The sequence below is a fragment of the Hyaena hyaena genome, unplaced genomic scaffold, assembly GCF_003009895.1.
Source record: "Hyaena hyaena isolate Hyena2069 unplaced genomic scaffold, ASM300989v1 scaffold_137, whole genome shotgun sequence".
Lineage (NCBI taxonomy): Eukaryota > Metazoa > Chordata > Mammalia > Carnivora > Hyaenidae > Hyaena > Hyaena hyaena.
This window is the reverse complement of record NW_024080769.1, coordinates 2,961,925-2,989,408: the sequence shown is the minus strand read 5'-3', so window position 1 is coordinate 2,989,408 and position 27,484 is coordinate 2,961,925. Positions and strand designations below refer to the sequence as shown.

The following is a 27,484-nucleotide window of genomic DNA, read 5'->3' as shown; positions in this document are numbered from 1 at the left end:
AAAGAAGACAAAATTCCCTCCCTTCAGAGAGCAAATATTCTCCAGCAGTGCTGTCCAATAGAAATATCTGTGAGCCACATGGATAATTTTCAATTTTCTGGCAGTCAATGAAATAGAAGTTAAAAGAAACAGGTGAGATGAATTTCTACAATATATGTTATTTGACCCAATGTATCCAAAGCATTTTCGTTTCCAAGTGTAATCAGTGTAACAAGTTATTAATAAGGTAATTTTTTTCCTATCACACCTTCAAAATCCATTATGTCTTTTATACTCACAGCACCTCTCAATTCAGATGAGCCACATTTCAAGCGCTCAGTCACTTTTGAAGAATATAGTTCCAGAGGAAACTCTTCATCTGAGCTCAGGAGAAAGAAATGGCACTATTGATTAGTGATGTCTGCCACGGGCTTGGGGAGGCCCTATGAGCTGGATAAAATTGCAGTCCTCATGCTATAGCCTGTGTTCACCTCCACCTAAGCCCTCTGAGCCCATTAGATGTGCCTGACTGATAAACTTCCAGTGTGGGAGGCCAGAACTTCAGGAACTTTATTCAGGTGCGGGTCCAGCAGTTCTGGGACAGGCACTATCCAAGCACTTCCTGGGTGTGGTTCTGTTGTTGTTCCTCTCATGCGGGCTGGCCTGGGGCCACTGGTGACCCTGGGAATGAGCGTTTTGTTTTTGTTTTTAGTCCCAAGGCCTCTTCCTCCCAGAGCTGACCAATATCAACATACAAGTGTTTCCTGAGACTGGGTGAGCCATCTCAGTCCCAGTCTACCAGCCCACGCCCGCAGACCTCCTGGCCAGAACCCCAGCTGGGAGGGACCCGGCCCAGATGCTCCACTTGTTTTCCAGACAATGAGAGGCTAAAATTGGGCCGCGGGATCAAATGGAAATTGCTGGGGATGAGAGAGGAGGTGAGCTCCGGGTGACACGGGCAGGGATGATGTGCAAGAACCGGAGACCCCTATTAAGCCCCCATCACCCTTACCATCATTATAGTCCTCATCACCCTCCCTCTGCTCAGAGTCCTTCAGTGGCTGCCTACAACCCTCAGGGTGAATGAATCAAAGCTTTCAGGAGCTGGCACCAATGGTCATTCAACCCTACTTCAAGTTACTCTCTCTTCTTTGATCTCATTCATGAGTTCAACGAGATGTGTTGCAGGCAGTGTCCTAGGTGCTAGAGATGCAGCCGTGACCCAAACTGACAAAAGTCTCCGGGCCATCCTGGAGTTCACACTGCCCTAGCCAGGCCCACAACACCCTGGTCCCCTGCACACCCCAGGCCTTCGCAAATGCTCTTCCATTCTTCAGTGACTTCTCCACCCGAGGGACTTCTTTCTACTCATCCCCTAAGGCCCACCCCACCACAAACTTTCCCCACCCCCCACCCCGCCACAGGTTGGGTACCTCCTTCCTGGGACCATCACCCTGGAGCCCCACTTCCGCCTCCCCTACCAGGCTGCGAGTGTCTCAGGGAGCAGGCGCTACGTCTTCCTTAGCCAGGACCCCAGGGCCTGATTCCTGCTGCACTCAGCCTAAGGCTCCATCTGCCCTTTCCCCAACCTACAGCTTGAGACCTACCAGGCCTAGGCATTAGTGGTGCTCGTAGGGAAAATGGTGCAGGACACCTCTGAAGAGCTCAAAGTCGTTCTGAAATCTCTGCCGGGGATCACCTTATTCCTGGCACTCGAGGGGAGAGACTCACAAGAGCAAAACCAGTGTTTCCAGCAAAGGGGTATGGGACTGAGGGAGCCGAGGATAGAGAAGATAGAGATGTGTGGGGCTGTAAATAGCGAGTCAAGGACATCAAGCGGCAGAGAGACGAGAAGGCAGTGATCTTTCCCCAAGGGAGACAAGAGGGGAGGGGGGCAGGGAGCCAGAGCCCCCGCTCCAGGGCACACCTTAAGGGTGCTGTAGTTATAAAGGAGTCTCCCATTCCCTTCCCCAGGGGAGTTGAGCCTTGGTCTTTCAGTCTCAACTCCCTATTTTGCCAAACCCCCTCTTCCGCTCTGGTGGCAGGGTGATGCACAAGAAAGAAGGCGGAAAGACAGGCCTGGCGCCTGGCCCCGGCCTGGCCCCCAAGAAGCTGATGTCAGGGCCATGATATCATGTGGATCTCCATGCTCCCAAGCCCAGCCGAACGGTCCTGATGGGTCCACCTCCATCCAAGGCCCACTGTGCTTCTTGCCCATTGGGAGAAAACAGGACAGAGGCCTGGGCTCAGCCTGCCCCTCCCCGCTGGCTCATTTACATGGGATTTACACGGGCTCATTTCATGCCTCGATGCACACAGCTTCCTCCTTCCCTGGCCTCTGCCTCAGCCTCTGTAGCGACAAAGGAGGGTGTTCTGTCCCTCAAGTCTTCTCCCAAAGGTCCATCCTGGCACCAAGAGCACCACCACAGGAAAGACGGAAACTGCTGAAGTCCAGAGAGGCCAGGGACCTCGTTGGAGGTCACCCAGCAATCCAGGCAGGGCCAGGGCTTGAACCCACACTTTCTCTACCTGCTGCTCCTGGAACTCACTCCTTCCTCCCTTTCCTCCACCATGGGGGAGGTGGGCTTGCTGACAGGGGGGCCCTGCTGCTACTTTGCATGGCTGTGAGCCAGGAAAACAGACAAGGCTAAGACATGGACTCTGAGCTCCCTCCAAGACCAAGTAAATTGGTCTTAGCACCCAGAACCGTGTGCAAGAAAGGGCACACAGAAGCGCCGGCCCACCCTTTCTTCTTACACATAAGGAGAATCTCAGGGAAGGCAAGGTCTGCCCAGGATCACGAGGGTGACGGCAGACTCGCATCTCTACTCCCAGCCCAGAGCTCTTCCGGGTCCCCCCAAATTCCCAGACTCCTGGCCCCAAGCACCTGCTGTTGCCTCGGTCATCCTAGGGAGGCTGGTGTGAGGAGGAAGAACCAGACAGAATCTTCAGTGGGGGACTGGCCCAGGAAAGTACGGGGCAGACCGACAGGGAGGGGGTGCCCTGGGTGAGGGTGATTCTGGTTCTCTGGGTGTCCGCCAGAGCCATCCAGAAGCTGAGCTCAGACTCAGAGAGGGGAGCTGCCCCAAATCTGCCACATTCCTCTTTCCAGCAGTTACTGGTCAGGAAAATCTCCCAGCAAACCCCAAAAGGTCTGGGTCCCTGCCCAAGGGCTAAGCCAGAAAGGAACAAAGGGGAGGAGAGGCCTGCGGGGCATCTCAAAGTTCCTCTCCGCATCCCTCCATCTAGCCCACCCCCCATTCCTGGCCCTGGCCTAGTCCACTACTGCCCTGAACAGCATCTCAACTCCCCTCCCTGCCCCCACGCCAGCCCTTCTCCTACACCCCTCTGAGTTCTGAAACCTACGTGCTTTATCTTGGAGGGAGCTCAAGAGTTTTTAAGGCACAGACCCCACCCCAGCCCTTGTCACTGCCCTGGGGGTGAAGAGCCAAATTCGGGCTAGCACATAAACCCCACACCCTGCCATCAGTGCCCCCTTGCCCGCCAGCCGACCCCCCTGCCCCAGCAGAGCAGCCCGGAGGAAGTACCCCATCCCTACTCAGGCAACCACCCGCCACAGCCCTCCAGCCTCCTGCACACACACATTTCTCCCAGTGGGTCTCATTTGATCAGCTCTCCCTCCCAGCGTGGGCCCCCTGGAGGCAAGGAGGCCTGAGGCGGTTTCTCGCCTGGCCAGGCCAGAGGAAGTGGTGGGAGGAAGAGGCAGGGGGGTGGAGGTGGGGGTGGGGTGGGAAGAAAGGCCAACTCCCCAGGTGTGAGCAGAGGAGATGGGGTGCAGAAGCTGTCTGGCTTCCCATCAACAGCTTTGCAGGCAGCAGACCACTGCCCAGATGTGGGTGCCCGGCCCACCCGTGTCTCTCCCTAGCTAGAAGCCCTACTGAGCGCTTCCTGGGTTCCAAGGACAGCCAGCCAGTGTGTATGATGAGGAGGTGGTGAGTCATAAACAGGAGCCCCCACCCTTGTCCCCCCTGACTGGGATGGCTTTACCAAGCATGGAGCAGGCATAGGTAAATAAATAGCTTGTTTATTAGTAATATGTTACATTATTAAAGTGCATTGAGAAGAGATGCAGGGGCCAAAGCTGGAAGGCCGCCGGCCCCAGGCCCTGCCCTGGGCTGGCCAGACACAGCCAGAGAAGGGCCCAGCTCTCTGTTGAAATTCACGGACAGGGCTGGGGGCAGAGCCGTGCACCTGGAGAGCTTGGCCCGGGCTGTCCCCACCAGAATTCACAGTTTAGCCTAAGTTATAACATGTCCTGAGCTGAAGGTGGGAGACTAGGAGCGTGGAAGCACAGCCCCTGGGGAAGGGGGCTGAGGGGAGGGGAGGGGTTCCCCCCGCCCCCCCGCCCCCAATGCCAAGGGCAGAGTCCTGGAACCTCCCCCTGAGGACCCGGCTCCTCCTTCTATATGAATGTGGTGAACCTAGGGCTCAGTTTCTCCTCTATTCTCCCCTGTCTCCCTCGCCCGACCCCCTCCTGTAACTGCCCCACACCGGGGACTGGGACCATGCCCCCCTCAGACTGGGATCCCAGGGCAGAGCCAGCTCATGCCACTCTCCTCGAACCCATGCCTGTCCCTAGACTCTTATCCCATCCCCGGAGCCTCAGACTGGGACCCCCCACCCCAGCCCATTCCTTCCCCAGTCCCTCCCTGCCCCACCCCACCCCCAGCATGTAGTTTTGGTATTTTCATACAGATGCAGTCAGAATTAGCTATACATGAAATAAGCCTAACATAAAAATAGAGCTTTTTCCGTCCTTCTGTCCGGAAAGCAAACATCCTTCAATAAACATGCAAGACGGCTGCCTAGTGGGACCCAGGGCTGGTGAGGGAGCCGCAGACGGCAGCCCTGGGCCTACCAAAACAGCGGCCACCCCCAGCCATGGCAGGAGGGAGGAGGAGGGGGCAGTCTGGGTATAGAGAGTCCGCATGGACTCGGGCCTCAGCCCCAAGGTCCAGAGCCTGGGGCCCCGTTTCTCTTTCCAAACCCCATTCTCTGGCCCATGGGCTCTTGGGCTGAGAACATCACTGCATTTAGTCAAGTTTGAGGAGGGGTTTTTGAAAAGTAATCTCCAGAAGATAAAATCTTAGGTCACCAATGCCCCAGCTTCACAGTCAGCGCCTTCACTCTGTGGCCCCAGCCCCCCGGCCCACTCGGGCCCGGCAGCCGCCCGCGGCTGGCCATCTCCAGGCCTGGTGTCCTTCATCAGGCTATGCAGTCCCCCTGGAAGAAGCATCGGGCAAGGAGCTCGCCGGGCCCAGCCGGCTCTGGTCGGGAGACTCTTCTAGTGCCCCTGAGGCCATAGGGGCCGGCGCCATGCCCAGCCCCAGAGGACCCTAGTGGACCAGCAGGCCGAGAGCAAGCGTGGGCAGGACGCCCAGCCAGAGGGACGTGGCCAGGGCCCGGGCCCGGCCCAGCAGGTGCTCGGCCGTGGCGCCGTCGTCGGGCAGCAGCTCCCAGTGCTGAGCCTCACGGAAGTAGGAGCCTTCCTGGGCCTCGCAGAGGTAGTGGCCGTACTGGCGGGCTGTGAGGTTCTCGATGAACAGGATGCAGTTGGGGCTCTGGTGGCCTGGCTCACAGCTCTGCTCCACGTTCTCCTCGTGGCGCCACCAATAGGTAGCATGACGGGACTCCATGGGGCAGCTCAGGTAATAACGAGAGTTCCGAGCCAGGGAGACCTTCTGCAGTGGGGCCCTGTCTGGAGAAGGGGGGTGGCCGTGAGGAGAGGCCGAGGGCTCCCAGGGCAGATTGTATCCTCCTCTGCAGATCGGGCCAAGGCTTCTAAATGAACACAGTGCCCAATCTCCTCCCCACTGTCCCCTGCCTCCCCTACCATCCTCCTCTCAACAACCCCCCCATACCAACAGAGCCCCCTTCTGCAGGACTGTCCTACCCCATCCGCCTGGGGCCCCCAGGGCCAGGCCACGTCTCTCTCAACCAGGCCTGGACCACCCTCAGCAACTGGGGTCCCGCAGGGCCAGATCAGGTACCTGGCTGTGGGTTGGGACACTCTCTGTGTGGCTCGTCTGGATTAATGGACTGTAGTATCGGCCTGGAGTTGGAAGGGGAAGAGAAGCTGAGCAGACAGGAGGCCGAAGGGTCTGGCCCCATCCCCATCCTCATCCCCCACCCAGGTCAGCAGTAGTGCCCACCCAGAGGAGGGCATGGCCTCTTGCAGCCCACTGACACCACCCCCACTCCTATATCCACATCCTCCCAGGAATGAAGGATCCTAGCCAACGTACCCTTGGGAGCTGTAGATGGAGACGCAGCGGCCCTGGTCCCAGCCGCAGTAAGGGTCGCGGGCCATGAGGCAGCCATGGCAGCCCCCGCCGTAGACCTCACACAGGTCCAGGGGTACCTGGCTCACCTCCCACTGGGAGCTCACATATAGCTTCCGCTAGAAGGAGAGCACGATTCGGGTCAGGCCAGGGCCCCCAGCCCCAACACTGAGTTCCAAGTCCCCAGGCTCCCCCCTCCCTGCCAAGCCTTGGCAGGCCCTGGGGCCCAGAGGCTCTTAAAAGGACAAGCAAATCACATGCAAAGGAGCTTTGTTCTCAGCTTGCCATCGCTGGGTAGCCCCATAGGATACAGTGGGCGTGGGGAGGCTCACCCGCTCAGCGTCCAGCGACATGGCCTGGATGGCGGCTGGGTGGTGAAAGGGCTGGATCTCCATGATGTTAAAGGCAAGGCTGCGTTCCTGCTCCACCGACTCTACCACCTTGTGGATGGTGCCCCTATCTGTGGGCAAGGGGCAGAGGGTCAGCGGGCCTGGGGGCAGGAGTTCCCCAGAGCCAGGCAGCTTTCCTCTAGGAGGGGCCAAGTGCGAAAGGCAGCGGGGAGGGCTGGGAAGTCCTCAGGCGAGGGTCACAGGACTGGGGCGGAGCTGGGCGAGGAGAGTGTGACCAGGAGCCTGAGGGCAGCCCTGAAATCTTCCTTCGAAGGCTGGGCCACAGAAGCCATCCTAGGAGGCCCAAGGCTCCACTGGGCCACAGGGGCACAGAGCCAGCTGTCCTATAGGCACCACCCTGAGACCCTGAGAGCTTAATCCTGTGTGGAGCCCAAGCGCATTCGCTTTGTTTCCCATTGTTGAATCCTCCACACCCTTAAGAGGTAGGTATTCTCTTCCCAGTTCAGAAGAGGAGGAAATGAGGCTCAGAAAGGCTGAGCAACTTGCTCAAGGTCACACAGCTGGCAACTAGAATCCAGAGGCATCAGAACCCCACCCCTTGGCTCCTTCAATGATTCCCCTGCTTTCTGGACTCTTTGGGGACATTGTCTTTAAATAAACTTTTCATTTTGAAATAATTTTAGCTTTATAGAAAAGCTGCAAAAATAGTACAGACTTCCCGAATACCCTTCACCCAGTTTCCCCTAAAGTTATCATCTTACGTAATTGTGGTACATTTGTCACAATGGAGCAATCGACACTGGGACATTACGAGTACCTCAACTACAGACTTTATTTGGATTTCTTGGGTTTTTCCACCACTGTCCTTTGTCTCTTCCAGGATCTAATCCAGGACTCCACATTGCACTTAATCTTTGGGGATTTTTTTTTTAATTTTTATAAAATCTTAGATCTAAAAAGGGCCAGGCTGACTGCCTTGGAGGCCACGCTCTCTCCATTCATACCTGTCAGGAACTAATGGGCATTCTGACCTCCGGGCCCTCCCGTTCCCACCTCGCCTGCTGTCCCAGTTTCTAGAATAGCCTGCCTCCCCCACTTCTCCCTCCCAATTTCCCAGGGCATCACTTGCCCCAAAAAAGCAGTCAGATGATGGGATCTTCGCTTGCCTAAGACTTTCCTTTATGTGCCTATAGCCCCCTCCCGGAGGCTCTGAGATGTGGCCAGACGCTCCTCTGTACTGATAAGCCCGCAGCCTTGGCACTGCCTTCGCACACACTGCCTGCGGCACCCCGTGGCAGCCCCATTACTGCCTCCCATAGCTTCTCCCAGCTGGGTGTGCCTCCTGCTCTCCGCAGAGGGCTCAGAAAGTTCTATTTCTTTTTTTTTTTTTTTAATTTTTTTTTTTTTTGTAATGTTTTATTTATTTCTAGGAGAGAGAGAGACAGCGTGAGCAGGAGAGGGTCAGAGAGAGAGGGAGACACAGACTCTGAAACAGGCTCCAGGCTCTGAGCTGGCAGTCAGCACAGAGCCCGACGCAGGGCTCGAACCCACGAACCGCGAGATCACGACCTAAGCGAAAGTCGGACGCTTAACCGACTAAGCCACCCAGGCGCCCCAGAAAGTTCTATTTCTTATCTGGCCCCAATCCTTCCTGCTGCAGGATCCAAAATGGCATCTCTCCCAGGCCTGTGTCTTGTGATCCTCCCTTTCCTACACCCCAGTGCCCTGCCATCGCCTGGCTGACCACAGTGGCTGGACCAGCCGCTGCTGAGCAGAGCAAGGACAGGGGCCCATGGGTGCAGCCAGGATGAACGAAGCAGTAAAGAAGCGGGGTCTCAGCAGCCAGAAGCCGGGCCCCTTGGGGAATTCCTTTCATGGAGGCCTCTAGGAGTCAAACAACCAAAAAGGCCACCGTGGCCCTGAGAACGCCACAAAATGAAACAAAAGCAGGAAGCCACACTGAGGGGGAGATGTGAATAACTGAGGGTGGGGGCCTGAGGCCCTGCCGTGTGGCTCCAGAGGTGCTAGGCTCCCGGGGGGAGACACTGCCCTTTCCCATGACACCACCAGTCGGTCTCAAGGAGAGCCTGTGGCCCCATCAACGGTGATCTCCGTGCTTGCTCCCAGCAGCCCCCTTTGCCCAGAGCCTGGGAGCAAGAAGCTACCAGAAACTCAGCTCGGAGCTGGCTCAGCAGAACCCTCCCAGGAAAGCCCCCTCTGCGGTCCTCGCTAGACTTTGCAAACGCTCCGCTGTCTGGAAGTCCTTCTTCACATCTCACTAAATTCTTGGCATCCCACATATAATGTTTCCTTGCACCTGCATGGCCCCAAAGACCAGGAGAGAGCTTGATTTCCTCATTCTGCCTGGCAGAGGCCCACAGGATCCCAGGGACCAGGTCCTTCCTCTGGACTTCCCGTGTCTCTTCCAACCCTCTTCCCTGGGTCAGACCTCTGGACCCCAGCTCTGCTCAGCCTTGCTACATTTCTGCCTATGAATCCCCACGCCTGTTCTTCTCCCACCCGAGGACACCCTCCCCTCTTCCCTCTGCCCCCACCTCCTTCCCTGCCTGACTCTTCCACAGCCACGCATGCTGCCACCTGACACCTCTTGGCCACTCAATTCTTCCTTCCAAGTATGAAGATCCAACCAGATGTTAGTGATGGCATTCCTTATACGTTCCATCTCCGTTTTTACAGAGCAGGCCAGAAGGTCTGGGGGTAGCCCCTCACCTGTGGTCAGGTAAAGCACGTGGAAGGTCTCCCCACGGCTGGCCTGCAGGCGGTGGACCACCACTTTCTGGTAGTGGTACTTTGAGTGGAACAGTGGTGTCTTCAGAGGCCCCATGGGCTCTACCCTCTGAGCTACCTCAGGGTGACTGTCGGCCACCTGGAAGGTCTCTGTGGGTATGGGCTGCCGGTCTGGGAGACACTAGGTGAGGAGAAAGGTCCAAGTTAGTGACATGGCTGGGAGGCGGGGCTAGGGCCTGGGCCAGGGTGGGCGTCACAAGCTTACCTTGCCAGGCCGGGGGTTGGGAAGGCTGGAATGGTAGCCCTTGAGTGAGGACGTACGGAAGACCTTGTCAATGTCACCAAGGGAGTACACACAGACAGCCGAGTAGTTCCTGGGGGGACACAGAGACTGCTTCACTGGGGGGCCTGGAACCCACGCACCCTCACTCACCCGGGCCGGCCCAGCAAACCTGGTGCCTGAGAGTTATGAAATGCTGGGGAAGGAAGGAGGAAACGAGAGAGGGAAGGAAGGGAGAAGGGAGAGAGGGAAGTTCAACCCAATTTCTCTCTGTTGCAATCTAAAGCCCCAACCTATGTTCTGACACAGAATCACTGAGTTCAGAGGCCAACCCCAGGGCAGGGGAAATCCCAGCATCTGCATTCCTGTTGGGTGACTGTCCAGTCCCTCTGGACACAGCTGCAGCATGCTGATGCCCAAGGAGGCCACAATCCTGTCCCCTTCCCAGCCAGGCCGGGTCCACCCACCCAGGAGCAACAGAGCAAGGTTTTGGCCTCCCCACTCCGTCCCCCAATTCTCCTCACACCCCCCTGACACCTTTGCCTGTCTTGTTTTCAATCAATGAGAGTGATTAAGAGGTGTGAATTATCAGGCGCAGGCAATGCCTGAGCAGGTGTGATAGCACCCAGCACCCTAAGAGGCCTGAGCAGCCTTTTCCCAGCACCCAGCACCCACTCAGAGCACCCAGCTGTGGACACATGGGCACAGGTGCAGCCGTGAGCATGCATATAGCATGTGCACACACGCCCGTAGTATACAAGCTCACAAACACCAGTGCACGCACCTCCCTGAGTACTGGCAATTCCCCACCCCACACCCAGCAACAGCCCTGTCCCTTGAACCTGGAGGCACCGCTCAGGCCACATCCGCCTTCTCCTCAGCAAAGCCCAAGCCTCCTAATCCCTGCTGGACACTTACCCAGTGCCAGCTCCAGCCCCAGCCCCAGCATGAGGTCACTCACCAAGGGTTGGAGAAAACACCATAGACTCTTGTGTCCCTCCACTGGCCATTAGGGTCGGGGAGCAGAAAGACGTCCTGCAGCCTGTTGAAGTTCTTGTTCGTGGTGACATCGCTGCACACCAGCATGGCTTTCAGGAAGGTGTTCCACTTGGAGACTGACAGTGAACTCTCGCCACCCTGGTCCCCCTGAAAGGGTGAGGAAGAGGAGGCCCCTCAGCGCCTGCCCGGGCTGCTGCGCACACCCAAGGTACCTGCTTCCAGGAATGCCAGCACCCAGGCTTCAGAGGATGCAGGGGAGCTCTGAAAGGGGCCAGGACCTGCCAGGGGACGAGGCATGGTGCCTCTCCTCTCAGGCCAGGATCCAGCCGATCCAGGGCACAGGGCCAGCGGTGTGGACCTGCAGGGTAAGGGTGTCGGGTCCCCAGAGAGCAGATCAGCTCAGACACGCGTCTGCCTCCTCTCACACATGCGCACATGCACACGTGACACAGACGCGCAGCCCAGCACCTTCCCACAGGCCAAACAGACACGTGTAAACCCACTTTCATACTCACGAACGCACTCAAACACATCGTGCTTGAATACAGATGTTTGCACACGACCACACACACACACGTGAGCCCATCTTCACCCCAGCACAGATGCACGGACCCTCTTGTGCACACACAGTTGCTCCCACAACCCTGCTCCCGACTCACTCGCACATTTCACGCGCTCCTTTACAGAAACATGTGTGCGGGTGTCCGCTTGCTCCCGTTCGGGCTCAGACACACACTCTTGCCCTCTCGGCCACGCACTCACCCTGCAGAGCTGGGCCACGCGGGACACGTTGAGAGGAGCCTCAGGGTTCTTGTCAGGATTGTCCTCTCGGAAGAAGTAGTAGATCTTGTCATCATAGTCCTGGTCTTGGTGCACGATGGTAGCCTTGATGAACTGGGGGTCTGCCGGAGACACAGGCAAATGGATGTGAGGCTGGGAGCCTGCTCAGAGGACCCACCCCAACTCTGCGTGCGTGCCCACGTGCACGTGCACGCATGCACGCACATACACACACATCTCTACAAACCCAGAGCAAATCAGACCTAGATTAAAACTCAGAACATCAGGTCCAACAGCCCCAGGGGCCCGAGACTCTGCACCCCCACCGCACACCTGTTTTGCCCTCTTCCACAAAGATGTCATCGGCCCAGGAGCAATGACTTCATGCCTGGGGACTGGGGGGAGGTCCCTGAGGGCCCCTATGTCACTTCTGCCTAATTGGCAGAGTCCTAATGAGGAGAAGGAGGTGTGGTCCCGACATGAGCTCAGCAGAGGGATACACTGTGGCTCTTGGGGACCCCACGCTGGGCCTGCAGCTTCTTCTGCTTTGCTCCCAGAATGTGTTGGGCCCACCCTGCCTCCACACTATGGTCTCTGTTGTTCCCCTGCTCCCTTATAGGCAACCTTCTTGGCTCTGGCTACTCAGGCCCCCAGTTTCTTGAGCGGGCTGTGGCCCAGTGGCCCTTGGGGAGCTCCCCCCCGTCACTGCCCTGGGCATTCACGCCTCTTCAGCCCCCACAGCCCAGCCAGAGCCTGACTCACTTTGCATGACGGTATCACTGGTGTACAGCTCGATCTCGCCCTGGATGCGGCGGAAGCGAGGGATCTTCCCGTTGTATTCCTGCTTCCGGATTGTGGAGTACACTTCGTCCCCTGGGCATGGGGGGGAGGCGCACGGGTAAGGGCACATGGCTCCTGGAAGTCCCACCTCCAAACCTGGGCCACTGGACACAGAGCTGACCAGCCTCCCCACCCCCGGCCCAAGGCAGCTGTCCTACCATCAAACAGAACCAGCGAGTTCTCATCTGGGCTGAAGGGGGCATAGCCTCTCTTTTCGCCAAGCGACTCCACGGTGCCATTCACCTGGGGGAGACAAAGGAGGGTCAGACAGTGCAGGATGCCATGGCCATTGCTTCCCAAGGGCACCAGCTTCCCAGCCAGGGTCCCCATCCCCCCAGGGATTTGACATGAGGTGAGGCCAGCCTCAGAGTCCTCCCAGCTCCTTCCCGACATGCTGGGCGCAGAAGCATTGGTGCACCCAGACAAGGGTGAGCTGAACAGGTGCACAAGCAGGGGCCTTCTCACCAAGTTCCAACAGCTGGGGCGCCGGGCATTGGTGCCGCAGATGAGCAGCCCCTCACCCTTCCTCTCCAAGAGCGTGATGTAGTTCTCACAGTCCTGCCCGAGCAAAAGGGAAAGAGAGATGTTGGCTGGGGGCCCTGGTAGGCCCTGCACTAGGCCCCTCGGTCTTGGGGCAGGGGGCTTCAGAAATCTGAGCAGAGGAGGCACCTCCAGGGACTCCAATGCCCCCAAGAACAGCAAGGACACAGTGGCCTTAGTGAAGGAGCACGTCTCCCTTCAGAGCTGGGAATCCTTGCTTCTCCCAGACCGCGGCTCCCAAGGCAGGCCCACGCTTCCTTCCCTAGACTCTCAGGGACTCCATTCCCAAGGGGGTCAGCCTCCCCTCTGCACTCCTCTTCCCCACTCACCCGCTTGTCCAGGCAGGCCCCCTTCGTAGAGCCAATGTTCACCTGCAGGGGAGGGGAGAGCATTAGGCCACTCTGCCAAGGCAACATGTCTGTGCTTTCCATGCATCCTCAGGACGAGCCCATTTTATAGACGAGCAACGAGGGTGAGTGATTTACCCAAGATCACACAGGCTGTTTGGCCTGATACCCAGAGCCAAAGCCCAGAGATCTGGCTTACAGGCCAGCCGAGAGATCTCAGAAGATAGGGGCCATGGAGTTCTGGAGCCCAGCTTCCTGACTGGGTCTCCCCCATCAGCACTACTCCCTTGACTGGGGAGAGCCTAGCTCTGGGCTTTTCTCTGCACTGCCCCAGCACCCACTCCGATCTGGACTACCTTTAGGGAGCTTCTCCCAGGGACCCTATATGGGGCATAATCGGGGGGTGGACCTGTTTAGAAAGAGATGCTAGCTCCCCCGGATTCCCCAAGACCCCTCGCCAAGGACAGAGGGGAGATGAGAGAAATGGGGCAAGGAGGGAACGAAGGAGGGGCTCCGCTCTGCCCCCGGAGCCAGCAGAGGGATCCAGGCAGAGGGGTCTAGGCTCACCGTGCGCTTGGAGGCGTTCTTGCCCTCGGGGAAGTCGAAGATATAGACCTTGCCACGTCCACCCACCCACACGGTTGAGCTGCCAGGCTCATGGAAAAGCACCGTGTGAGGCTCGGCCAGACCAAAGTCCACCCAGTCCTGCCCTGCGCGGCCTGAGGAGGAGGCAATTGGCAGAAATGTTGAGACCCTGGACAGGAAGAACACCACCCCGCCCCACCCCGCCAGGCATAGCAGCACCTGCCTGGCAACTAGTGTTTGGGTCTGGGCTGGGGTAGTATAAGGACTCAGAGCCATGAGTGGGAGAAGCGCGGGATCCCCAGCTGGGGTCCAGCAACCAGCTGTCCTCACCTCGAAGCCAAGGCCCCTGTCCTACAATATGTGTGACCTCAGGACGAGGGCAGGATGTAGGGACCCCTGGGGAGAACAAACTCCCCCCACACTCAACACATACATCCACACGCACACGCACGCACAGTCTGCTTTTCCTAAGAAGCCGGGCTCTTGCAGGAGGGACCAGGGCTCCTCTGCTCTGCTGCCAGGATAGCAAGCAGCCACCTCCATCCCCTGCAGGGAGCTGGGCCTCTAAAGAACCCACTGAGAGTCCAGGTTCCCAGGGATCACTTTGGTCAGAACCCGAGCCCCTCCTTTGGGAAGCCCTCTGTACCCCCTCCTGGCCCACCCAGCCCCTTAGTGAGCAGGGCAGCTTAGATCAGAGCCAGAAAGGAATCTGAACATCCACTCCCTCCCATGTTTACAGATGGGAAAATGGAACTCCAGAAAGAGGCAGCCCAAGGTCACACGGTCAGTAGCAGGCACTGAACTAGAGCCCACGCTGCTGCGCCCCAGCCCGGCTCTATGGCCAGGGCTGCTCTGGTCTGGTTTCCCAGGGATGCCAGCTTGCCCTGGTGGGGAAAGATCAGCCCTCTCTCCCCAGCAACTCTGGGACAGGGAGCCCTTCACAGGGGACAGTGGGCAGAAGGGCTGACCGGGACAATATTTCCCAAAAAAGAAACTGTCTGCAGCCACTGCCTCCAGGGAGCAGATGTCTCATCTCCGGTGATATTGCTGAGGTTGTCCTGGTTGTGGTACTAAATTACAGGGATGGGACAGCCTGTGGCTGTGCTCCCAGCAATCAGCCACAGCTAGTGTCTCCCCATCTCTGAGCAGCTCGAGGCCGCACCCCAGAGCACGGCCTGACCACTGTTTATTCAGCTGCAGCAATTTCAGGAGCAGCCAGCTTCCCAACAACCCTGAAGCAGAACACACTGCAGCGCCACAGGAGAGGGACAGCCATCCCCCAGAGTCTGCCCCCCCCCCCCGCCCCGGCCGCTCTCTCGTGGCCACACCAGTCACTCCGACAGATTCTGCATTCAGCGAGGGCACACCTTGTGACCCATGCCTTCATTCCCTTTCCTTAAGCTATCTCCCTGCATGGTCAAGTCATCCCTGGAAGTGGGATATTCTCAGTTTTCACCTCAGGTGTGGCCTGGCTGGTGGCACAGAGGCGGAAACTCAGGGCCTCTGAGGGCATGCTAGTCCAAGGTCATGCTTAGGAGGGAAGACAGGCTGGCTTCTCCAGATAATATTGGTTCTGGGGGTGGGGGAGAGTGGCGGGGGGGGGGGGGCATTCAGGGAGAGGCAGCACTGCGTGCCACAGAGAAGTGCTGAGCTCGCAGCTCTCAGGTTCCCCTGGCTCTCCTGGGGCACCCCACTCAGCCAGAGCAGCTCAGCACATCAGGCCTCATCACACCCCAGGCTCACGCTTTCAGCCCCAGCTGCACAGGGCCGGGCTGAGACCCCAGCTCTGCACTGGGTGGTGGGGATGTGGTGCTGGCCAAGGCTCAGGCATGGCATGGCCCCAGGCTCCCCCGCCTTTTCAGCTGGGGTAAAATTAAAGTGCTGGGGTCAGCTCCCTGGCTCCCCTTTTACCGGCAGCCAGCCAGAGATCTAGACGATCTGCAGCCGCCCCCCCGCCCCGCCTTCCCTAGCCAGCTCTGGCCAGGGAAAGCTGCATGTCTACGTCTGGAGACAGGCTGGGCGCTGAGAGTGCAAGCCCCTGCAAGCCTACCCCTCAAACCACACTGGTCCCAGAGGAGGGGACTGCAATGCTGACCACAGACCTAGTGGTGGGGGAAGAGGCACCAGAGTGGGCCCTGAGGGGCAGCTCTCGTCTGGGGGTCATGGTCCTGCCCTAGGGAATTCAGTCTGATGCGGGGGCAGGTGGGGGGGGGAGCCCTGCCCTGGGAAGTCAAGCCCAGCCCTGGGGAGCAAGGTCTGTGGGGGAGATCAGACCCTACACTGAAATCCAGCCCCAAAAGTGAGACGGCTGCACCAAAGCAAGCCCTCCCCCCAGATCTCATGCAAAACTGTCTCGGGGCAGAACTCAAGGCTGCTCGCAAAGTGTTTATGAGGACACGATAGGAGGGAGGGCGAGGGCTGCCCACTGCTGGGTGCAGCCTGAGGGGCTGCAGCACGAAGCCCAGGGCAGTCCTACACAGATCTGCAAGCCTGTGTCCCGTTCCCTTTAAATCCTGGCTGCTGCAGCCAGGGTTGGAGGAAGCAGGGACTGCTAGCCCCATTTTGCAGAAGAACAAACAGGGGCTGCAGCGTTGCCTCCCTTGACCTCCAGGCTCCCACCCCTCCTCAGTCTGTGCCTGGTGATGTGCATGGGGAGGACGGCACCAGCTCGAGGCCTTGGCCCATTCTCCACCCCTGCCCCAGCCTGGCTCCCGCACTGCCCAAGGCCCTCAAAGGGCCTGATTGTGCCGGGGAAGTGTCTGAACGGCAGCAGCTCGATGAATACATGAAAGGAAGCTTTGTTCAGGTTGCAGGAGCGGGGGCTGGGGGCTCAGAGGCAGGAGGGCTGCCTGGAAGTGAAGGCAGCACTAAGCCTTCACAGCCAGGACCCATGGCCCGATGGCACCATCACAGAGAGCTGGGTCAAGGAGGGGGCGGCATTCAAGGCTCCGCCCACGCAGGGGCTGAGCAAGGCCAGGGGTTGCCCCTAAAAAGACCCAGCCAAGTGAGCAAGTGTCACATCCTTAAATGCATCTTCTTGCTTCCCAATGAATCCATAGGGCAGGGGGAGGCAGATCAAAGCTGGATGGGTCAGGAACAGGCAGGAAGAGAATTCCAGACGAGGGAAACAGCTGAGCAAAGGTGGGGAGGCTGACTGAATGGGGGGTACATAGACCTAAGGGCCCAGGGTGTGATGGGGAAGGGAGCCCAAGGATGCTGCCCATCCGTCTCCACTGCTGCCCTTCTCCTCCCTTGGAGCAGGGCTAGGATCGCAGGGCCAGGGTGGGGAAACCCTCCCCTCCTCCGTATCCCCCCACCTCCCTTCTCTCCCTGCCTGACCAGCCCCCTCTGCTTCCTATCCTGATGTCTAAAAGGAGCACCGTCTGGCACCGTATCTCCCCCCTCACTCCCCGGCCTGACGCATTAGTGGCTGACTAAGTGGTAGCTAAAAGCTCCCAGAATAACCAGGGGTTCAGGCAGGGGAGGGGGCTAGGGGCACATGGGGGAGGGCATGGCCCCAAAGGTGGGCTGGGCACAAGACCTCCCCACCCCCATGCAATTCTGAGCCCATCCTTGCTCATTCTGGACCGAGAAAGAGCATGCTCAGGCTGCCCTGGACCCAGCCGGACTCCATAGCCCCTGGAGTCCCCACCTTCCTCACCATGGCAGGAGCTGCAAGGCCAAGACCCAGCCCCAGCCAGAAAGGAGGGTCAGGAAGATAGCTGGGCATGGGAGACAAGATGCTGTTGGAAAGAATCAGACCTGACTGCTCTTGGAGCCACAACCCTCCTACCACAGTGCCAGTGGCCTATGAGCTGGGGCAAGTCCAGGGTTCCTGCAAGATGGTTTTCCTAAAGCAGGCTGGCCTTGGGGGGTTATCGCTCCTCCTCTCTCCTTCACTCTGAGTGTTGTTACCATCTGGTCCCCACTGCCCCCATATCCTCACAGCCTATGAAAGAGGGGGCCAGCCTGGGACAGTAGAGTTGGGGCTGGAATGTATGGGATATTGTTGCCCATGAAGGGAAGCAACAAGGCAGGGACAGCCTTCCAGCCTGACCCACTGACCCAGCGGGCCTTGAATGCTAACCTCAAGGAGCCCTTTGAAAGTGGGCATTGAGGCAGGCCCTGAGAATGGTAGGAATGTGGGCACACAGCAGGCAATGCCTGAGTCAGGCAGCCTGGGAGGCCTGGGCACAGGGCAGGAGCCAGGCCAACCTCTGATTGGGGACCCAGCCACATCCTCCCACAGCTGCACCCCACCCTGTATTGTCAGGCCCACCTCACACCCTCACATACCACACACACACAGCCGAGAAAGAGGAGGGAGGGCCACATGTGGTCCACGAATTAGTATCCAGCCTCTCCACCCTTTGCAACGCACACCCCACAGGTCAAGGTAGAAGGGAGATGACTGAACAATCACTGAGCTGAGAGGGCACAGAGGCCAGACAGGCTGTGCCAGTGGCCTAAGACACATAGCAAGGAGGGCAGAGGTAGGGCCAAGGCTACAGCCCAGTGCATCCGGTGCCCATCACCAGCTCCAGCCCTTTGGGACCACCACCCAGAGGTGATTTACAAAACACTGTATATTGCTTCTTCCTAGTTCCCTGGGTCACGTCCTGCTCCCCGTCCTTCCCTCCCTTCCCACCAGGTGAAAACTTGCTAACCTGATAACTGAAGGGAATCACCCACCCACCCACATTCCAGGTGAGCCCTGATCTCTCGGGAGCCTTTAGTAATCCAGGCCTCAAACCCTAAGGAGTGACTAATGGTGAAACTCAGCGCTGCGTCAGATCAGCGGAGGGAAACCTTCCCACTGGGATGACTGCAAATGAGCAACTGTTTCATCTCTGTTTCTCCAGATATGGCTAGGAACGAGGGCAGGAGACGCTGGTCCTATACCCATAAGCCCAGTTTCCAGGGTGGCTCCGGCCCATGCCAAGGAGCAGTGACGGTTGCCGTTGGCGTTTTGGTAACACTGGACAGAGCAAGTGTCCAGACAGCTGCCTGGCAGGCCCTTGAGGTGGTACTGAGCTCACGACGGAGGGACAGGTCTGCCTGTCTTCACCAGCCATAGGAACAGTGAGCTGTGCGGGGGCTGAAGGGGCACACCCCTCCACCCAACAAGGTTAGCTGTGGTGGGGGAGGGGAGCACATCTCCCATGTGGGCTCAGCCCGGGCTCCAAGAAGCCTGTGTTCTTTGGAAGCCAGGTGGCTGGTCGGTTGTGACCAGGCTGTCCAGAGTTCAGTTTCCTTCTCTGTGAATTGAAGAGACTAGTACCTACTACCATCTAGGTTTTATGACCCAGTCATGGTTCTTAGGACAAATCACAAAACAGTCAGGGTTGAGTTCATCTTCAGGGAAGGTGGGGTGATGAGTCTTGGAAAAGTCAGAGACAGCTTTTGGATGGAGGTGGGGGTAGCAGGAGAAGCCAACCTCACCCTCTGTCCCCATCAACTAGCCTGCCAAATTCCCCAACCACCCTGCAAAGAAGGCAAGTCAAGTGTATGTACCCCCATTTTAAAAATTATTTTGGTATTTGAGAGAGAGAATGTAGGAGAGGAGCAGGGGTCGGGGAGGGAGAGAGAGAGAGAGAGTAAAAGAGAGAATCCCAAGCAGGCTCCATGCTGAGTGTGGAGCCTGACGTGGGGCTCACGTGGGGCTCGATATCACAACCTGAGGTGACAAAATCAAGAGTCAGACGCTCAACCCACTGGGCCACCCAGTTACCCCTGTACCATTTTATAGACAGGAAAACTAAGGCCCCTCCAGGCCGGCAAGGGCCATGTGCTCTCTGCACCATGCCACTGTGCTCGAATAGCCAGAGGCTTGGCTGGTGGAGAGACCAGCTGGGGCAAAGGCTTCAGGGCAAGGGGCAGTATGGACAGCGGGCTGTGGGTGCGCCAGGCTGCACTGAGCAGGGAGAAGTTTCCAAGGCCAGGGAAGGCAGGAAACCCAGGATGAACATCATGTCCTGTCCACCTTCCGCCTGTTCTTCAGCCCAGCAGGTTCCAAAAGCCCCAGAGTAAGGCCAAGGTCAACTATCCTTTAAAGGAGATGACAGGCATAGGGCCTGCCCTTGGGCCCAGAGCCAGGGCAGAGGGCAGAGGATGGCTACATGACTCTAACAGAGGGAGGCAGGCAAGACGGGAACACTTGAGAAACAGAAGCTTCCCCAGCTCAGCTCTTCGCCTGTGCCGGGGGGAGGGTAGGAGTGGGCAAAGAGCAAGGCTGGCCCCTCAGCAGAGCCAGTGAGGGAGAGCTGGCAGGCGCCGGCTCCCAGGGCTGCATTTCATCGGAAATCAGAGATGCCAAAGGAGAGGAACGACAGTGATGGCCACAATGATTTCCCTACCACCTAACTCTTCCATTGCATTTACTATGTGCCAGGCACTATTCTAAGTGATTTTTACATAAATTAACTCATTTGATCACCATTAACCCTTACAAGGAGGGATCTCTTATTCCCCCCATTTTATAGTGAGCGCAGTGAGAACTTGAACACAGAACTTGAGTAACTGGCCCAGGATCACACAGTTATGTGGTGTTAAGTGGTGGCATGGAGGTTGACTCTCAGATTCTGGACTCTGTGCTTATAGCACTGCACTCCGTAGAAGGACCCTTGGAAACTTCCAGGCCAGTGCTTCTTACACAAAAGAGAACACTGGGGAACAGAGAGGGTGAAGCCTTGTCAGAGGCTGAAAGCCTAACTTCTAACCACAATGGTCCAGAGAGAGCATAAAAGAGTGGGTGTGCAGGCCTGAGGCGCCAGGGATCGGGGGTGGGGTGGGGTGGGGTGCTGGGGTGGGGTGGTAGGGATCTGGGGGTGCAGCACAGCTCTGAGTACTGACCAGCATGGCTAATTAGGAAGATAAATTTCTTGAGGTCTCTGCCCAGAATAGAAAGCACTGTCCAGCCTGGGGTAGACCACAGTGAAGGGCAGGATGTGCTCATGAACCCTTCTTTATTATTTGGTTCCTACCCAACCAGCACCAACCAAAATCACTCGCCTCCACCCCTGACTCCTCAGCTCAAGAACCTACCATGACTCCCAACTGCCTATCCCAGCAGGGCCCTCTCCCTCTCCCTGGCAGTCAAGGCCCATCTCTGCTCATCTCTGCCAAGGCTCTTTCCCTCCTCCGCACCTTTGCTTGTGCTCTTCTTTACCTTGATTGCCCTTTCCCCTTCTGTCTGAGCACATGGTCTTTCCTGTCCTTGAACACCTGGTGTCAACCCCCCTGGCTTTAGGAAGCATTCCTGACTGCTCCAGCCCTCACTGCTCTGTCCTCCCTCTGACCTTGTGCTATGCACCATCTGGCACACACCATCTTCTCTCAGATCCCACTGTCTGGTGGGATTTCACCTGGACTGTGGGGTCCTGAAGGTGAAGGCCGGGCCTCCTCTCACTCTGTGGGCCCCGGGCCAAGCCAAGGCCAGGGCTGGGCAAGTAAGGGTAGCTTAGATAGTAGGAAGGGGTGGAGCGGGGTAGTAGGCCACGTCAGAGGGGCAGACCTCTTGGAATAGGCTCCTGGGCCACTGACAGCATGCTGAGTTTATCATGGTGACCTTCCTTCCTCACCAGGCTGGCCTCGAGCCGTGGGCCCAGCAGATAAACAACACAAGTGCTTCTCCACGCCCCACTTTGCCCTCACCCCATACACCTGCCCTTCGCTCTCAGTCTGGCTCTTCCTCTCACCCCACGCTGACCTGTCCTGCTCTCACCTCCTGTCACAGTTCGTGGCTATTCCTACAGGTTCCGGATCTCCCAGGTGCCCACCTCTCCACGCACCTCTCTGCCCCCCTCCACCCCCCACCAAGGCCAGGTCCAGGCCTTCTGATCTCTCCCCTAGAGGAGCTACACAGACCTAGGCACGGGGGCAGGTGCCGGCTGCCCCCTCCCCCTCAGTGAGGGGTGCCCCTGAGGGTGTTAGCACAGAGCCCAGGGCGCTGCCTGGAAGCAAGGGATGCAGGAGGCAGGGTGGGATCAGCCTAATCCCAGGCTGCCGTGACAGTTAAACCCAGATTAGCCCGTGGCACAGATCAACCTGCCTTCAAGACCCGAGGCCCAGCTGCCCCAAGGAAAAGGCCAGAAGAGGCCCAATCTAAAGTCCTGAAGGGAAGATGGTCATGGCCAGTGGGGCTCCTGGGAGCAGAAAGCACTGGGGCAGCAAGAGTCTGGGCTCAGCTGAGCTGGCTGAGAAGGAAAGTGCTCAGCGAGCCTCATACCTGGGGAAGGAGCATGCAGGCAGACAGACAAGTGGAGGGAGTCCAATAGCTGAGGCCAAGAGCAGGCCTGGGCAGAAGATATAGTCCTGGTCCCAGCTCTGCCTATGTCATTGGGTGACCTTGGGCCAGTCCCTGTCATCTCTGGCCTCAGCTTCTCCATCTGTGGAACGTGTGGGGGAACATGTTGACCTCTGACATTTGTCTTCTGATGTCCTAAGCTCTGCCCCATTTGGCTGTATGGGTTAGAGTCACCTAAGAAGTCTCCTTGGAGGAAGTGAGACAGAAATGGCAGAAAGGAAGAGAAAAGGGTGCTGGGAGGGAGGACCAGCAGGGCAGCGGCCCCGAGGCAGGGAAACATGGGCGCTGGGGAGCAGTGAGGAAAGATGTCTGGGATATAAGGTAGGCATGGGGCCTGGCCACCACGCAGCACTGGGGAGAGCAGTAGCTCTGTCACTGTGTGTTCTAGGTGGACTGTTCACCACAGCAACGTGGAGGGATGGAGGGGCCTCAAGAGGACAGACAGACTTGCCCAAAAAAGGAAGCTAAAAGAAGGGGAAGCTTTCCGGGTCCCTGAGCAGCCAACAGAGCAGAGGAAGTATGGTCAGGCTCTTGTGACATAGCCAGACGCCACGTAGTAGCCGTCATGAGGGACACGTGGGGCTGGGGGTGGAAGATAGGACGTCAGCTAGGGCCTCAGCTGTCAACTCTAGGGCCACCCACTCCCACCACTACCCTCTGAGGGCGGCTGGACCCCTTCCCCTGGCTGGAGCCTCAGCTTACCGCCTGCACATTAGGGGCCCTAGCCTGACCCTCTGCAAAGAAGGGTACCTAATTCTCCCTGCTTCTCCTGGGTGCCCAGAACCCCTCCCAACCTGCCATGTCCCCTCAGCCCAATGATCTACCCCCGCTAAGGTGAAGGTTCCTGGAAGGGGAAGCTGGTCAGAGAAAAGGCATCTGCCTCTCCCTCAGCAAGAGAGCCTAGATCTTCCCCACAGGCAGAATCACTGGCAGAGAACTTGGGTAGTCAGGATTTAGGCAGAAAGCTCTGGTCTCCTTGGACCCAGCCCTGGCTTCCTATCGGGGAGCTAGGACACTCAGGAGGCCTTCCCTGCCACGTCCCTCTTCCTGCTGGCTGTGTAAGGTCAAATGGCCCGTTTCAGAGGTCCCCTCCTTCCTGGGGACACTCACTCAACTCCTCTCCTCTCCCTGGTCCTAGTTGCAAGTTTTTGGATCTGAAATCATGTCACATCAGGTGCTTCCTCCTGTCCCCCCCCCCTCCTTAGCTGGCTTCTACTCCTCCTGCCATCCCAACTTACCACCTCTCCCAGGAAGCCCTCCCTGGTTGGGCAGACTGGATTAGGTATCTTCTCAATCCCCATAGCTGCCCTTTGTTACAGGCCCTGCCACATTTTATTGTAACTGAAGGCTGACCTGCCTGTCTGCCTCCCCATCTACCCTGAGAAATCTACAAACTTGTCTATTTTCTCATCCCTGGGTCCCCAAGCCCTGCCCTGGGACCAACACGGTTGGCCCCAGCAAATGTCAAATACACTAAATTACTATGTCCCCCACTGGAGACCACAAACCAATGAGCTACTTCCTCCAGCTGCTTCACAGCCTTCAGCTCTTGAGAGAAAAAGATAGGAAAGAACACAGAACTCAAGGATTTCCCCTGACTTCCCAGGTTTCAATTTCTCCTCGCTGCTAAGGTTTGAACTGGCCACCGCAGCCTCCGCCCATCCCAGGCAATTTGCACTCTGATAAATATAAGCTCTTCCCTCTGCTCGTTTTGGACATTTGAGGAAACTGAGGCTTAGAAAGAGGCATGTACGTGCCCAAGGTCACACAGGAAATTAGGTGAGAGCTAGGACCAGAGCCAGGCCCCTGACCTCCCATCTCCTTTCCCTACGCCATATATGTCTTAAGCCCATGCCAGCATCCACCCCACCCCAGCCGACTCTCAGAATCTTCACTATCCAGGACAGAGGGGCCACACAGCATGGCAGGATGCTCCAGGTGACATCACTGTGCATCTCTCCCCAGCTCGGGAAACCCCCCTCTCCTCCTAGGAATTGCCCCCCTTCCCTGGGTCTGCAGGGGGAGTTCACCTTGAAGGTGATGAGCACATCTAAGTCCCCAAGGGGGCAAGGATTTCCACTGGAAATGCTGATGCTTGGGGAGCCCCAGCTGTGACCTCATCTCCTGGAGGAGGTGACAATAACCCCCTGCCCTAGGGAGTCGCCCCATAATGGCTCCCCCAGCAGCCACCAAGTCAACAATAACATCCTGTTGTTGTTTAATTGGACAAGGGAGCCCCAGAACCGGCTGGGCAGGTGGAGGCTGGAGACTGGGCCCTGTTTCTCTCTGTGGACATGCTGGCTCACCTCTGATCTTGGGGGTTGGGACCCTCCTGGCCTTCTCCATCTCCTCCAAGCAGGGATGGAAGGGGAGAGGGGTGCACGGCATCCATCAGCATGCCAACCCATTCCTGCAGCCCCTGCTTACAGGGGGGTCAGGCCCACACTTTGCATCTATGACTGGTTCATGTGTCCATGACGCCCTTAGAGGACAATCTCCGGAGCCCTTCCTGATCTGGCGGGCTCTGAGGGTCAGAGACAGATGCAGAGAGTTCAAGGGAACCCAGCAGGTCAGTGCTGAAACATTCCTCTCTCTTCTGGCCAGGCCTTCATCAGGCAGAAGAGGCATCAACCTTCCCAGTAAGTGCAGGCTGGGATTCTCTCAGAATCCCCTGATCTAATCTTTCCCTGAGGCTTAGGAGACCAAGCAACAGAAAACAAGCGACAGAGAAAAACTCTCCATACCTACTCCGGTCCCTGCACCTATCCTGGCTTAAAACTAAAACTCTAGTCTATGCTTCATAGAAAACTGGCTCCAAAACTACCATGATCTTTGATCTAGTCATTCATGGAACCCAGCTCTCACAGCACCCCAACCCCTGCAAGACAGGGACCTGGGCCTACAGCAAAGGCTGGAGGGCCCCCTTCTCAGCCTACTCCCCTGTTTGCCTTGCCCAAACCCACTCCTGTCCGACTGCCATGTGTCACCCCCCTAGGAAATAGGAGGCAGCTGTCAGCCAGGCATACCATCACCAGCTGGTGGGCCGGGGGGGTTAGGCGGACAGCAGGGTCCGTCTGGCCAGTGGGGCGCCTGGCATTGGTCCAGATGGCAAAGACTGCCTTTGGACAAGATAGGTGAGGGGGTGGCAGATCCCAGTAGGGATCAATAGTGCATTATGAAGCAGAGGGCACCGCCAATGCGGGCCTCTGTGGTATAGTTGTGAACTGTGCGCAGGGAGAGATAGAGCTGCGCTGGGAGCTTTGAAAGTGGGTAAGAGGACTGAGAGCAGCTTTAAATAGCCCCAGGGTGGGGACTAAGTGCCCAAGATGTGGAGGTTCACATTAAGTGCTAAGATGTGGCTGCGCATTAAGTATAGGGGGAGGGGTCTTAGAAGACTTGGGGGTAGGGACAAGCAGAGCCAAGTGCAAGGGGTTTGGTGCAGGGGGAGATTCCAGAACACTCAGTTATGGCCACGTGTTCTTTTCAGAGTGCCCAAATTCTGTGCTGTCCGGGACAGCAAAGGGGACAGAGTCAAGGCAAAGATGCTGGCGATGCAGAGAAAGCCTGGGTCGGAGCTCGTCCACCACCAATAGGTGAACAGAGGTCCAGCTTCCTGCTCTATGTCTACCAGAAATACCTCTGGCTGGATAGCAGAACTGGCCCCCAGAGTCTCTCCTTTATGGCCAAAATATTGCCTAAATCCTTCTCCCCTCCCTAACTCAGAAATAGCACTGGTCAGGTGACCGATCAAAGCCCCCAGTCTGCACTGTGAGCACATATGCTGCGGAGTGACCTTGGACAAGTCACATTCCTCTGGCTGCAGCTGCAGCTCAGGCTACTTGTTTTGTGTGTGGGATTTTTTCCTCTCTCTGCTAAGAATACCTGCCCCAGATAATGCTTCAGGCTCTGGCAATTCCTGCAAACCGCCTCAGGCATCAAAGGGCTCTCAGCAGGGCCAGACCAGACCAGTCCCCCACCCCCCACCACCACTATGGGGAGGCTGCAGTGCCGCCAAATTTGGAGGACAGAGCCCTGTTGGTCTAGAGGCGGGGAAGCATTTGTGTGCAATGCAGGGGAGGGGAGCTCAGTTCCTCAAAGCTGAAAGACTCAAACCCCACCTAAGCCGGCTTTCTGACCCATTGTACAGGGGTCTAAAGTGAGGCGCCCCTAGGGGAGACGCTGTTCCCCCGGTTCACATATCTACCGAGGCCTAAAAGCTGCACTCCCTCCCCAGATCCGCCACCTGGGGGTCCCAATGTCCGTGCCCCACCCAACGGGCACTGCCCCCCCACGCTGACGCCGATTCCTGGTGACAACTGCCACGTGCGGACAAGGGGGGAGCGGCCGGTCCCGGCATTGCAGAGGCAGCGCCCGGGTGCCCCAAGCCTCCGCAGCGCACCTTGTCCCGGCTCGCCACTGGGTGTCCACCCCTTTACCCGGCCCGCGCTCCGGGCCGGGGCAGGGGCGGGGGCAGGCAGCGGGGTCTTTGTTCCCGCAGCCGGAGCGCAGCGGCGGCGGCAAGGGGTCCGCGCCCCCCTTGCCGGCCCAGCCCGCGCTGCGTGCGACAGTGGAGCCCGCAGCTCAAGAAGAGGAGACCTGGGTGGAGGTCCCGACCGAAGAAAAGGTCCTGGACAGAGGTCCTAGCGCTGGAGGACCGAGAATGCCTCTCAGCCGAGAGAGGGGCCCTCTCCCTCCCCTGAGCCCCGGCGCTGCGGTTCCCGACTGGGGGCGGACTTGGAGCGACTTAGCCAGGGCTCCGGCCCCCGCCGCTCGCTCACCGCAGCGTTACAGCCCGCTCCAGCGTGCCAGCGTGCACACTCACACACTCACCCAGACCCACACACTCCCTGCGGGGACAGCCCGGGACCCGCAGAGCCGCGCACGCACTCCCTCTGGTGCCGCACACTCTGCACCCGCCCCGCGCCGCGTCCGATCCCTCGCCCCACCAGCCGCGCGGCGCCACCTACCTTTCCAGAGAGCGGAGATGCGGGGTCCGGTCTTCGGGTGGCCTTGGGAGGTGGCGGCCGTCCACAGCAGCAGCAGCAGCCGCAGCAGGAGCCGGGACCTAGCCAGCGGGCCGGGGACGCGGGCGCGCGGGGCGCCGAGGGAGGCGCATCCGGGCGGAGGCGGTGTCATCCCGCAGCCGGGGAGCGGGGAGCGACAGCGGCGAGCAGCCGAGACTGAGCCAGCGCCCGACCGCAGGCTGCTCCCAGTGCAAGGAGGCGGAGTCAAATTCCTGACCCCACCCTCCCTCCCCCCCCTTCCCTACCCCGCAGCCTTTCTCGCCTCCCTGCTGCCCAAGGGGGGCGCAGTACCCACAGCCAGGGAACCTTCGCCACCCTCTCCCTGGCAACTCCAAGGGAAGAACCCGAACAGCCGGGGACAAGACATGCGTGGACTTCTCTGATCAGTGGCAGGCCCTGTCCCCT

At 58.2% G+C, this 27,484-nt stretch overlaps 1 protein-coding gene across 1 annotated transcript; it reads right to left on the bottom strand.

Annotated features, from left to right (window-relative positions):
- Window positions 1-4,004: 4,004 nt before the first annotated feature.
- On the bottom strand, window positions 4,005-27,247 carry SEMA7A (semaphorin 7A (John Milton Hagen blood group)). The gene is made up of 14 exons (XM_039238185.1): window positions 27,023-27,247; window positions 13,733-13,884; window positions 13,148-13,189; window positions 12,744-12,836; window positions 12,437-12,521; window positions 12,201-12,311; window positions 11,421-11,560; window positions 10,621-10,805; window positions 9,645-9,753; window positions 9,362-9,560; window positions 6,614-6,741; window positions 6,246-6,400; window positions 5,991-6,052; window positions 4,005-5,698 (listed from the first exon to the last, which is right to left on the bottom strand). Exons 1-14 carry the CDS (start codon window positions 27,189-27,191, stop codon window positions 5,337-5,339), a joined length of 1,992 nt encoding a protein of 663 aa, XP_039094116.1. The 5' UTR covers window positions 27,192-27,247; the 3' UTR covers window positions 4,005-5,336.
- Window positions 27,248-27,484: the final 237 nt, after the last annotated feature.